Genomic DNA, 13,083 nt, shown 5'->3' with positions numbered 1-13,083 from the left:
TTTAACTATTTTGCACCACCTACGTCTCTTATACATGCCCATGCCTTATCTCTAGTAAATATATTAAACTGTCTGAACTGTGTTTTTGTTTTTTCCCCCTGTTGTTTACTTTCATGTGCACTAGGAAGTTACTATTAAATTTACAAAATTCTTACAGGTGAGGATGCTATTGGTCTTGTCTACAGTGGTTTGTTTTCTCTGAACTTATCACTTTTTCACACCTCAAAAAAGAAAAACAAGAATTTGGCTTAAGACGGGTCAAGATCCAGAAGAAAACGATGTGCAAAATATTCTTATAATTTGGGGATATATATTATGTCCTGGGATGATCTGAAAGATTGGCATTGGACCCAGACTAGGCTTGTTTTAACTGATTGTCATCAGCAGTAATATGGCCAAATAAATCTCAGTTCTTTGTTTATGCTGTATTACTCCATTACACTCAGTTGACGCCAGCTGTCATAGAAGTGATATAGATGGTCATTACACACACACGGTGGCAGTGAAGGATATTTTAAAAAGAGCCAGTGACAGGCTTCACAGTCCCAACAGATATTACCCAAAACCTCAGTACTCTACAACATGGGCAAGAAAAGATGGGAAAAATTCATTATTCATATTGTCTTTGGCCAAACAAAACTAGCACACTAAATCTAGACATTCCACTGTACATGTCGCTGTGCACACAGCTGCTACCCTCGTTACCCCGTTCTGCTCAGTCACTCGTTCCCCTCAGATTAGCTGAGCTTCAGAGCTGCCTGTGGAGGTGCAGATGGGAGCTCTTGCCTTTTATGTATAAAATTCAAGTTCTGCCATGAAAATATGCTGAATCTGAATTTTGTTCTAGGCCTAGTTCAGGAACAGTTGCGTTATGCGACACATGCTCTGACTTCATTAAGCCTGTGGGTTCATCACTTGCCGGCTAAATAGCTTATGCAGTTCACTGAGCTTTGGTTCAAATTAAGTCCAGGCAGTTTTTGGATTTTAAACTATTGATATGGCTTTTACTAATTTAATACACTTAAAGTCTGCATAGTGCCAGAAAAAACACAAATTGAACCAGAACTCGCTGGCATATACTCAGTATTAAATTACTTGGACCTATATTGGGGGCAAAAAAAAAAAACCCTTGATTGAATGTCCTTAATTATTATATAAAATAATGTGATAGTTGAGGTTATTTGCAGCTTGTGTTTGGATGTTGAAGCCCATTAGACCTCTGGAGAGGTGTGAGCCGAGTATGCGCTCCCACTGCCAATCTTCTGGTCGACAGTGTGAGCACATTCTCCTGCTATTGAAAGAAATAATTATAGACCGCTACTCTGAAGAGACGGAAATGGATTTCAGATGGAAGGTCGAGGCACACCAACATGGCATGTTTTGTCAATAGCAGACTCCAGTTTCTTTGAACAGGCCTTTTTGGGTTAGAATGTATAATTTTATCCGTGCTCTCTAACATACTGCTGGCAGCATGACCAGAAGACGAGAGGAGAGGGGAGCTGGAAAATGCATTATAAGACCTGTTGCCAAATGTCTGCGGCATTCCCCAGTCAGGATTTAGTCCATTCCACAGGCAGCAATGACTGTCCATACTTGCTAGCAGTGAGTGGAATGCGTTACATCGTAGTTCTATGTTTGAATGTGTCCTTGGAGGACAAAAGAGGGTGAGGTAGATACTGGGAGTCTCTGCCACAGAGCCACATTTCTATCCGCAGCATCCCCTCACCTCTGAGGTAAAGGGCCGTGGTTTTAGTGCCAGGGGAGTCGCACGGCTCTGGGCACAAAGCGATTTTCCATGCTCATGCAGAGCCACAGAAACCCACGTCCTCTGAAATGCAGCCTTAGAGTAGCTCTCCCTCATAGAGGCCTTCTGAGTGGCTATTGCTACGGTTCATATAAAACAAAACCCTTATTTACTGCTGAATTTCTAAATATAGCAGACTATTGTGGTACTTTGAGACTGATGGAGGGAATTGTTGACTCAGGCCCGTTTGTTTCAACACTAATTACACTTATTGGCTGTAACACACGATTATGTTCCATGCTGTTAGACCTCTGTAGATCCATCTCAAAGTCTTGACTGCTGAAGTAGATAGTCAATTCATTTTTGCAGTTGAGATCAAGCTTATGCCATCTACAAATTCAATTGCTTTAATTGCCCCCAAGGTGCTGGGTGTTCTGATGATCTAAACAGCGCTCTCTCTCTCTCTCGCTCTCTCTCTCTCTCTCTCTCTCTGTGTCACTCTGTCTCTCTCTTTCTTGTTTGCTCCCCCTGACTCTTTCCACTTTCTTTTGGTCTATCCCCAGCTTGTAAGTGCAATGGACATGCCAGCATGTGCCAGGTGCTGACTGGGAAGTGTCACTGCACCACCAAGGGCATCAAAGGAGACCAGTGTAACCTGTAAGTCTGTCTGTCTCTCTCCCACCCCCCTCCCCCCTTTCACACATCCACAAGACCAGACTTGGGTGCAAACACACACAGCATGATCTTCCACATTTAATGTTACTAATGTATCCAGCAGTGAGACTAATGACATTGAAGTGTCTTCTTACCACTGCATTACTAATCCATGCTCCCTGCTGACTGATTTCGTATATATATGGCCACTGTTGCGGTTATCTTTTCAGTGCAAACTGGAGCTAGGTCCAATTCCGCATTAACAGGCGGTTATACTCTCATCTTGGACACCATTGAGATCTGATCTGAAGGTCTGCACATTGAAGGGGTCTGGCTTGCATGCATGACACAAATAACTGTGTGTGACCATAAATCTGTTCACAGCCTGGATGTTGAAAGCAAAGCATTATTCATTTTTTCACACCCCCTCTGACATCTTTCCTGTTACTTTGCTGTTTCATGCTGCTACACTCCTGCAGAAACAACTGGCGGGCTGCTGTGGAGACTCTGTTCAGATATCAGCTACTACACAGACCAAACTAGGAACTAATTCTACTTTGGAGGATGTTGCCTAAGAACTTTCTTTGGACCATGCCCAGACTGCTTCAGTGTCCAAAAATTAAATGCTTTAAAAGCAGTATGTAAAAATACAAGGAAAAAAAGTTATATAAAACATGTGCCAATGGCTATATGTTCTCAGACCATGCACTTGATGAGAAACATGAACTAAAGAGCTTTTCTTGAACCCACTGAAATTTTACCTAATTATAATATTTCCTTAAACCCTGTTGCACGGGTGTGTGTGCATTTAAATAATCTAGTCAGTGTGATTTTGTGTAGTCTTTAAAAGCCTGCTTTATATAGATGTGTATATCCCTGCTATTTATTTGCCATTTGTGGTGTGCATATGTCATTTGGTATATGTGCCTGAGGCGGTCGGCACCCGTGTGGCTGCAGGCGCGCGCACGGGGGCGTGAACGGGACCTGACCATAGCTGTGAAGAGGCCTGCGTGTGTTCACAGGCCTCCGGCCCTGCTCCCCCTCTGCGTCCTCCCATCAGTCAGAGCAGGCAGGTGCCAGTTCCCTCCCTGTGTAATGAAGCCCATGATAAAGCGCATGGGTCAGGCCCATATAAAGAGCACACAGTTCAAGGAGCTCGCTTAAACCTCCAGGTGGTATGGTGACTGCTGACCATACCACATGCAAGTCATGAGTAGGTACAACTAGGTATGAGTAGGTTTGTGTAGAACCTATCCATTGGGCAGTGTATTGTGAAGATACTCTTACCGATATGAGAATTGAAACAGTAATGGCTGTATCTAGGTTTATGAATATGAATATTTTCATAAAGTGTGAAGCTGATGCATTCAAGTGCAGTATTTTAAAATGTCCAGCAGGTGCCTCACAAAGAGCAAACAAGCGGCTTAAGGAAAAATCAATGCATTTGTCTAGGGGAAAACCATTGAAAAACCAGTTGCATCAGCCCCTTCAAAAATGGAAAGATGCCATTTGGTAAATGTTGGGGAGAGTAATGCTAATTTAATTTATAATTGTAAGTATTTCAACATTTGTGAGTTCTAATAATATCTAATAAATCCTTTTCTGTCAGTGGGAGGTTAAATGCTATTGGCTGTATTCAGCAGTTATTTTTTTCTTTTGTTTTCTCAGTATTAGTGATTTACGCTCCTCATTGATTTGTTTTATTTGCGGTAGTTGGTCAAGTCCCAAGTGAGAGGAAGCTCACCTGCCCCTCAAGAGCTGCTGCAGAGACTCTTAATGACAGAAGTGGCTACAATAAAAAGAAAAAGCATTTTTGATTGAAGTCCATCATCGTCTAATGGAGACCCAGCATGTCACAGTGTGTACGGATGTGTGTAAACGTGTGACCTAAGTGGCAGTTGGCTTATAGCAATGCAGAGAGCGAGAGAGGGCGCGCAAGGTAGCCCCTGTTCCCTGTGTAGGTGGGCACTCATTGGGGATTAAATTAGGACACACTGAGTAGACTGCATTTTGTTTCAGGAGCCTCGTGTGTGTGTGTGTGCGTGCGCGCGCGTCTTTATTTCTGAAATGTCATCCAGATGAAAGGCGAGAGGAGCGATGTGTTCAGGGTTTAAAATGCCTGCAGTGCTGTTTTGTTGTCTGTCCGGCGTACTGTAGTTGGAGTGCACTCTACCTTGTCCTCCCATATCTTTCACACACTCAAGGGACAAACAAAAAAAGAGAATTTTCAATGTAATGCAGTACTTTTCTAATCCTTTAATCATGGGAGATTGCCACACTAGATGCACCTAAATCTGGATATTGGTCAGGTGTGCTATGCAAGTTCTAGAGAGAGAGCAAGAATGAGTGAGCCTTTGGAGGCTTGTTATAACCCCTTGTTATGCCTGAAATGATGCTGCTCTGTATTCTAATGACAAAAATAGGTGAGCACTTGACGTTTGGTGGGGACAGATGAATCTTGTAATATGCTTTGTTGGTATGTTCTGTATAGTCACCATGGCAACACCTGCCAGATAAACTGCATGCACTGTAAGGTCTGATCATTTGTATTGATAACATTGCTTCAGCCATTTTAAACACATGACACTTTTTTTTTTTTCCTCAGTAAACATAAAAAAAAAACATTAACAAGCCACAGTCATCACAAATTAGGTGACCTGTGTTATGACCAACCTTGTTTGAGGGGGTAGAGTGATGTTTTTTAAAGTGACATTGTTACTGAAGTATCTTTAAACAAAACCTTGGCTCCAGATCATTGCAGGCAACATAAACAGAGAAAGATGCTGCAGCCCTTTTAGAAAGAACAAATTCTGAAGCGTGAAGCGTCACTGTATTGTTAGTTCAAACTGTCAAAAAGAATTATAAATAAGACCCTGTAATTTGTCAAAATTCAATAAGGATGACAGATCAGTCTATATGTTCGGAGAGCATCTGCTGTGTTAGAACATGCATTTGCCCATACTGATCTCATACTGGCGGCACTTGCTGTACAAACTCTGGAGAGGTATATTTTTACAGACCTGTGAAGGGCCAGCTCACAGGGAGAGTGAGCCTACAGTACAGAGAACATGTATGTGAAGCTCATATACATTGCACATGTGTGGGTGTGTAGTGTTAGAAATCCCTTCAGAGTTATTTTTCAAACAGTAACAATAATTATGTTGGTAACATAAATACAATAACACTGACAGCTGTCACAGTTTTATCTCTTGTTTTATAGTTCACATTTCGCAATTGTACATTTATATATATATATATATATATATATATATATATATATATATATATATATATATATATATATATACAAAGTAGATTATGAAGTAATTTTTTAAAATATAAGTTTTGTATTGTAGTGTATTCCATATATGACTTCTGTATCAATTATTGCTTTATTTGAAGAATTATAATTTGGTGCCTTAGAATCTAAATTTTGCCAACCCTGTTTTTGCACAGTACACAATGTTGCACAGTATGGAAATCAGCTTAGTACGGCCAGGCACTTTTTATTTCTTAAAAGTCAACATGCGTATTTTATTACAACTCTAACTTGGTTTGCTGTGGTGTGATGTATGTTATTTGTTATAAGCAAATCAATAGTGGGGCCTTGTTGGAAAACCTAAAACTTTGTTAGTATTATTACTTCAAAATAGAATGCATTTTTACATTAACGTGGTTGACTTATTGTGCTATTTGGAATTATTACCTTATATTACCTTATCACTTATCTCTATTGCATTATTGTTTACTTTTCAGCCCATTTAGACCGGATTTAATCTTTCCTGTTTAGTCCCTAGGGTCCTGCACAATCAACACGCCACAAACCTTCACGTGTTCAATGTGAAAACAGAAAGATAAATTCATTAATGGGTCTTCTGCTTCCCATCAGCCTTTATATCATGCATTTACCATTAAGGTCAACCATAACATTTAAGCGTTAATTCAGACCGCTCTTCAGATGGGATTTACAGGCACATAAAATCTTGAGCTATATTCCCTCCTGCTACAATGTCCTTGGATGTTTCTTCCTTCTGTTTCTTCCTGTTTGGAGAAATAGGATGTTTAATCTGATTAGACTGAGAGCATGCTCTGTAGGTGATATGGTATTACTGGTTTAGTAGTGTGAAGGTGGCTGGGGGGTCCTTACTGTCTTACTGAAGACTGGCTTATTGAAGCCATGAAAGTAAAGGAGCACGGTAGGGGACCTGTGTGGCATAAGACAGCCTGTGATGAGCCAGACACCAGGTTGGGTGGCCACATTTCAAGGGGCCAAGTGGCTGTTCTTTGTGTTTGCTCGGGATATGCTAAGGAAGATTCTGAAGGTCTCAGCATTTGTATCACTGGAGGCAGAGATGAGGAGAACGCATGAAGATCAAGCCAGTGCCATTTGATGAAAGTGATACCATGATAGAGGCACAGACAGGGCCTGCTTAAGCACTGCTGACCCTTTCCCCTGACATGGCTGATTCTGGTCTAATTATCCAGCCCTGGATTAGTTAAAGGAGGTGTGGTGGAGAAGTGAACATGTTGAACCGTAGTACTCTCTTCCTTGAGGCCTGGAACTGCTCCGGATGTTTTGTATGTCATAAAGTAATGCTATAAGAAAACGCTATAACAGTTCCAGAAGATCAGGCGCTTCTCTAAGGTGAATGGAGACAAAGCTCTAGTGATGTGAACTGGACAACAATGTCCCACAATGCCCTTCTGTTTTATCATCATTTGAATGTTGTTTTTATTTCTTTTGCAGATGTGATTCTGAGAATCGTTACCTTGGCAACCCTCTGCGGGGAACTTGTTACTGTGAGTATGCTGTCTTTTAACCTTGAAAAATTATTCATATGCAATGGAACAAGATTCTAGTCCAACCAAAACTCAGTCGTTGTCCCCCCCCCCCAACTATTTGCTTAACCTCCGTTCTTGATAACAATTTAGCTCCCTTATGACATTTTCATCATTCACAAAAGGAGTGTTGTCCTACTTAATTTTGACAGTGATGGAACATCACAGTCCCAATAGATGATAGGCCCATCTAACTGGGCAGGAAGTGTAGGTAGAGGTGGCAAAGTTTACTCAGTGTGCATCTCACAGAATGTGTGACAGAGCATTTGCAAGCACAAGCACATGCGCAAGCAGTGTGTGAAGTGTGTGAAGGGCGCAGAGCTCCAGCACTAGGGGGCAGTGTTGCGGTGTGTCATGATTTGAATCTGTGTGTGTGCATATACGCTTTTTACATTCACTGTCAGCCATCATCATGGAGCCCATCCAGTCTTAATGCAGTCAGATGCATTTAGGACATCAGATTTCACTCAGTCTGCAAAAGCTGCCAGCATTATCCCCAAGCTATCATCAATCCACATTAAACAAACCCATCAATTTATCCATCACTCATCCACCACTCCACTCCTAGTATATCTTTTAAACAGGGTGTGGAGGCTCGGACCGTTATGCTGATTAGAAGACAGCTGGGTTGCCCATGTCTGTCCATGCGCTGTGAGTTTCGACGAGGCATATGTTGAAGGGATGAGAGAGGGTCAAGCATGGCGAAGGGAGTAGTGATTGGGATAATTAAGCACATGCAAGTAGAAGCTTTGGCAGAGGTGCTAGTGGCAGCAGGCACTTGAACCTCACCAGCCCCCATCCCCTCCCTCACTCACTCACTCACTCACGTTCATCCCTGCCTCATCTGTCTCGGGCTCTCACACTGATACCCAGTGCACACTGGGCAGCACTTCTTCAGTAGAGCAATAGGACCACTAATGGGATTGCTTATTTAGAAGCTCTTTGGATGTCAATTGGAGAACATGGTCTGAGGCTGAAGAGGACAATCCATACAGGCCTTGCTATAAACCAGCCCAGACAGGGTCAGAGGAGCTCTAGTGACCTGAGTTTACTCTGTACAGTATTGGCCAGGCTGCACCACCTCTGGCCCCATGTGGGAGCCATTGACTGATCTGTGAAAAGGTGAAATAGAGTTCAGGTTTGGAAAGTGCAGTGTCAAAACAATCACTGAATACACATTGGGGGATAAAAAAAGCTCACAGTACACAGTAAATAATAATAATAAAGGTGTTTGTTTAACTTTTTTAATATGGCATAACAATTAGCAAACAACAAACAGTACTGTGCACCCTAGTTAAGTACTGCTTAGTAATGATTTGCTACATATTACGATATGATTCTGTACATAATTTGACATTTATACAATATTGTTGTTACTTTGCTTGTCTGCACATTGAATTTTAAGCAACAATTATCCTTGATGATTTATCTCTTGAATAACATAGGAATCACAAACGTTTGATGCATACACACTGCATTTCAGCAGACTAAGTAATTGGACAGATTAACATAATTTTAAAAAAATGATCATGTTAAATACATGTTTATAGATCCATTTGATTATTGCTTGAAATCTGAACTCTATAAAGATCACCACATGCTGGGTACTTCACTGGTGATATCTGTCAGACCTGTAACTCAGCCATTTTCAGTTCCTGCTGCTTTCACTGACATTCTTGCCTTCGCCTTCGTCCTGCTGCAAGGTGGAGCAGCGTCCCCTGAGGTCTGAGGCCTTTGGTTTAGACGCGAGCAGTTAAGATGCCTCTGTGCACTTCAGAGTTCATGTTGACACTGCTGTCGGCAGTCACATCATCAATAAAGACAAGTGAACCAGTTCCACTGGCAGCCATGGTTGGCCATGTTTTACTAATGAGATGAGAAGTTCCTTTTTTCCCCTTGACTCTTCCTTCATTCCATCACTCCAGTACAGGACAAGCTTCATGTCCTCTGTCCTTCCGCAGAACTCCAGACTTTACACCTTTTCTGTAACTACACGTGGCCATTTCTGTGCCCTTGCCATCACTCTTCTATCTAACGTCAGCTAATACAGATGTCTTTGACGCATCTAAGCTTTCATTCTGGACTCTTGAATGAAGGTTTTCTTCATGGTTGAAAGTGTTTTTTTTTTTGTTTTTTTCTTTTTCCCCCAGTCATCCACTACTGCAGTCTTACATGCTCTTCCAGGTTGGTTTGTCTTGCTGAGTTCACTGGTGCAGTTTTTTTTTCTTTCTTGATGTAGCATAACTGTTAGTTTGGTCCTACCTAATCTTTCAAGGTATGTCTATAATTTATTCTGATCTGATGATTCAGCCATGTAATGACTGCTTTACTATCATTGACACTTGTTGGTCCTCATGCTGTAAGATCACAACAACAGACGGAAGATGTCACATCTCTAATCAGCTTTAGACCTTTACTTGGCCTTCTTGGCTGTGAACTAATGATGCAGTGACACATACAGCTGGCGCATACAATGAAACAAGCAACAAGCCAATTGTACAACGTACTGTGATTTTTCCTTATGGTTCACTCATTATAAATATAATACCCTCATATTAAAGATGACTTTGTGAACTCTGACCTCAGCCATTTCATTTCCAGTCTAGTGTGCCGTCACTTAGACACTGAACTATATGTAGGAAACCGTGAGAAACTATAAAAACAATCTGGACATTTTGTGGAGTTCTAAACTATTTGATAATGTCTGTTAAACCTGATATTGTGCTTTCTGTGTTTTTTATTTTTTATTTTTTTATGGAGTCCTGTGCCAGGATTGCTTTTTAGCTAAAGTAGCACAGGCATTGAATATTCCACTTATAACAGCCTGTTAATGGGGTGTCTATGTGTCCTTCACTTTATTGGACAGGTAATTACTCATTACTAACCCAGTCACAGCAGTCCAGACAGAGGCTCTCGTAAAGGTGATGTGCTCTGTATTCCGATACAGTTCTTGTCAACCCCTACTGGGACAGCACAGTCGGCAGCTGCAGTGGAGGGACTGTTGGCTGTGGATTGTGAAGGATTTTCTAGCTTGTTTTGGTGTCTTATACTTCAAATGTGAGATGTGCTGGAAACTGATTTCACTTGAAATGCATGTCTTTTTTTTTTCCCCATGAAGTAGTGATGCACTCAGATTTGGAGGTCTTTATATTGAACAGTTATTGTGACTGATGACGCATGTAGCCTTTATGACAAATGTGTGTAGAAATACATTCATACCACCCTTTCATTATGCCTTATATTTCATCACTGGATGCATAGTTGTGACCCTTTTACTGAAGTGAGCCACTTTGTAAACAGCTGACTTGATTAATGATGCGCACTTTAATAGCCTTCATTGTGTAATAATTGATCTGGTGGGTGGGCCCAGGCTGCTTAGAGAAAGCTTTAACAGAAATATCTTTTTAAATGTTTTGAACAGACAACCTGCTGATTGATTACCAGTTCACCTTCAGTCTGCTTCAAGAGGATGACCATTACTACACTGCCATTAACTTCATGGCAACTCCTGAGCAGGTTTGTCATAGTCCACTTGCCTTATGCAGCTTGTTAACCTGCTTGGAACTGGGGGGGGGGGGGGGTGTGTGTGTGTGTGTGTGTGTGTGTGTGTGTGTGTGTGTGTGTGTGAGAGAGAGAGAGAGAGAGAGAGACTCTGAGCAGCTACAAAACCAGTTTTAATCTTCCCCAGTATAATGCAATGCCTGTCAATCAACAAGAGTGCTTTGAAAGATTTGAATCGAATGTGGGCATAAGGTATTCATTAAAGAAAACTCTCATGTGCTGGTAAAAGAGAAAATAATTTTGTACTTATTGTCTTTGTCCATTCTTTTCAAGACCAACAAAAATTTGGACATGTCTATAAATGCATCAAATAACTTCAACCTCAATGTCACTTGGTCTATTGGATCAACAGGTAATTACAGTTCTGTACTTTGCAGTCACCCCTCTGTAGACTGCTTTTATGTGTCGTCTTATCTGTTTAGTGTAAACAAGCGTGTGTGTGTGTGTGTGTGTGTGTGTCCACATCTGTGTGTGTGTTCATCTGCATGGCCATGATGTGCTTTTCAAAACACATTCAAGGACACTGCCATTATGCTTGCACGTATTTATTTTGCAATCTCCTTGCATCCAAAAAGTCACCAGTCAGTTTTTGCTGTGACTTTGACATTTTCGCTTCTGTTAAACAGGTTAATGCCTTTCCCCCCCTCGACCTTTCTGTGCTCTGCCATTAATATTTGGAGCGTCGTCTCTGCGTTTAAAGATACTCTCCCTTGAGAAGGGCTCCTCACAATAGTCTGGCACACAGCTCAGAATTCTCAGACTGAGATGTCTTCAGGAGCACTGAATGATTTCAATTAAGATAAACGCTCCCACAGAGCAGCACTTGGGTTGTCATTTTGAGGGCTTTGTTTCATAGTGGTGGTTTGGAATTGTGATATGTGGGACTTGAATGTGAGGTTGAAGGAATAAAATAAAAGAAAAAATGAAACTTTACTAAATTTTTTAACAGCCTGAGTGCTGGTTTTTAATTGTATTTAACCACACTGAAAGCAGACTTTTAAAAAATTAGTTTTTTTCCTGCAGTAAATATGTTAACAAATACATGTCTCAAATATTCCAAAAAATAATAACTATCCTATATATATGTGGTATTTTCACATTTTGTAATGACTCAGCAATGCAGAAATCATTACAAGTGTCGAGTTGTAGAGAGAATCTCCATCTGTTATCTTTACCTTTAGAAAATAATGATACAATTGGTTTCTGGATTATGCTTTATGTATTCTGTTATTTTACTTAATGTTTTCTTCTAAAGTTAGAATATCACTTTTCACCTAAATTACTTCTCCCAACAGCGGGCACCATCTCTGGAGAAGAAGTCCCCATTGTGTCCAAGACCAACATCAAAGAGCACAGGGACAGCTTCTCCTGTGAGAAGTTCAGCTTTCGCAGTAATCCCAACATCACCTTCTATGTCTATGTCAGCAACTTCTCCTGGCCAATTAAAATACAGGTAGGTGCATGTTGAACACGCCTTGAAATGATTTTTGCATTGTTTTGTATTTAATTTACTTGAAGGACCAGTTCATAAATAGGAATCTCTCTCTTGCTAGGAGGATTTCCATTAATGCTGTGTTGAATCAGCTCACCAAAGTCAAATGTCAGACAAATTCTCTCCCCTCATTTGACACTCATATTGATTGCTATATGTTAAAATGCAACTTGACAAAACAAAACGCTTTTAAAAAGATCCATGGGATCATAATGTGAAATCAGTTCTTTAGATATGCACTGGCAGAGTTGTCCAAGTTTCCCCAAAATATTCATTCCTTAGTCTTATGAGCCATAAAATTTGAATCAGCTCTTATGTGCGAATGTATTACTGTGCCAGATGCCTAGATGACTGCCATGTAACGACAGTCTCTGAGTGATGTTTAAAGATGGATGGTATTGCTAGGAACCATTAAAGCTGAATGTAGACTCATGTGCATTACTCATTTTCCGAATGTGTTTGCTGTCTTTATTGCCTGCGGGCATGCACAAGCAAACGCACATATAGGGAATTGGGTTTGAAGACAGAGAACATGAGTGTCTGCTGCAAGATCAGTTTTAGAAGGTTGAAAAAATATCGGAACCTTGTTAACTTGGCTCAGCAAAACAGATCCTCCCACTTTTCCCCCTATGTAAATCGTAAAAGCCTCTGTCCTTCTGAATCAATGCAGCATATTTCTAAAGTCCCTTTATTTCCTTTTGTGTAAAATGACTGAAAGCACTGTAGCGTAATGTGAGTGCTGGACAGAAGGTAGCGTTCTGTCCAGTGCTGGTCGCTGAGGGACGTGACTACT

General features: G+C 40.9%; 1 protein-coding gene across 3 annotated transcripts in view; it reads left to right on the top strand.

The window, feature by feature from the left end:
- atrnl1b (attractin-like 1b) overlaps positions 1 to 13,083 on the top strand; it is a 77,123-nt gene that overhangs the window by 24,392 nt on the left and 39,648 nt on the right. For all 3 annotated transcript variants that reach the window (XM_027024846.2, XM_035533738.1, XM_027024847.2), the window contains exons 20-24: positions 2,308 to 2,401; positions 7,146 to 7,198; positions 10,659 to 10,753; positions 11,072 to 11,150; positions 12,094 to 12,251. In XM_027024846.2, the coding sequence (XP_026880647.2) occupies positions 2,308 to 2,401; positions 7,146 to 7,198; positions 10,659 to 10,753; positions 11,072 to 11,150; positions 12,094 to 12,251 (479 nt within the window). The remainder of the gene's footprint in view (positions 1 to 2,307; positions 2,402 to 7,145; positions 7,199 to 10,658; positions 10,754 to 11,071; positions 11,151 to 12,093; positions 12,252 to 13,083) is intronic.

The sequence above is a fragment of the Electrophorus electricus genome, chromosome 14, assembly GCF_013358815.1.
Source record: "Electrophorus electricus isolate fEleEle1 chromosome 14, fEleEle1.pri, whole genome shotgun sequence".
NCBI lineage: Eukaryota > Metazoa > Chordata > Actinopteri > Gymnotiformes > Gymnotidae > Electrophorus > Electrophorus electricus.
The sequence above is the reverse complement of the archived record's forward strand: the minus strand, read 5'-3'. Positions and strand labels throughout refer to the sequence as shown.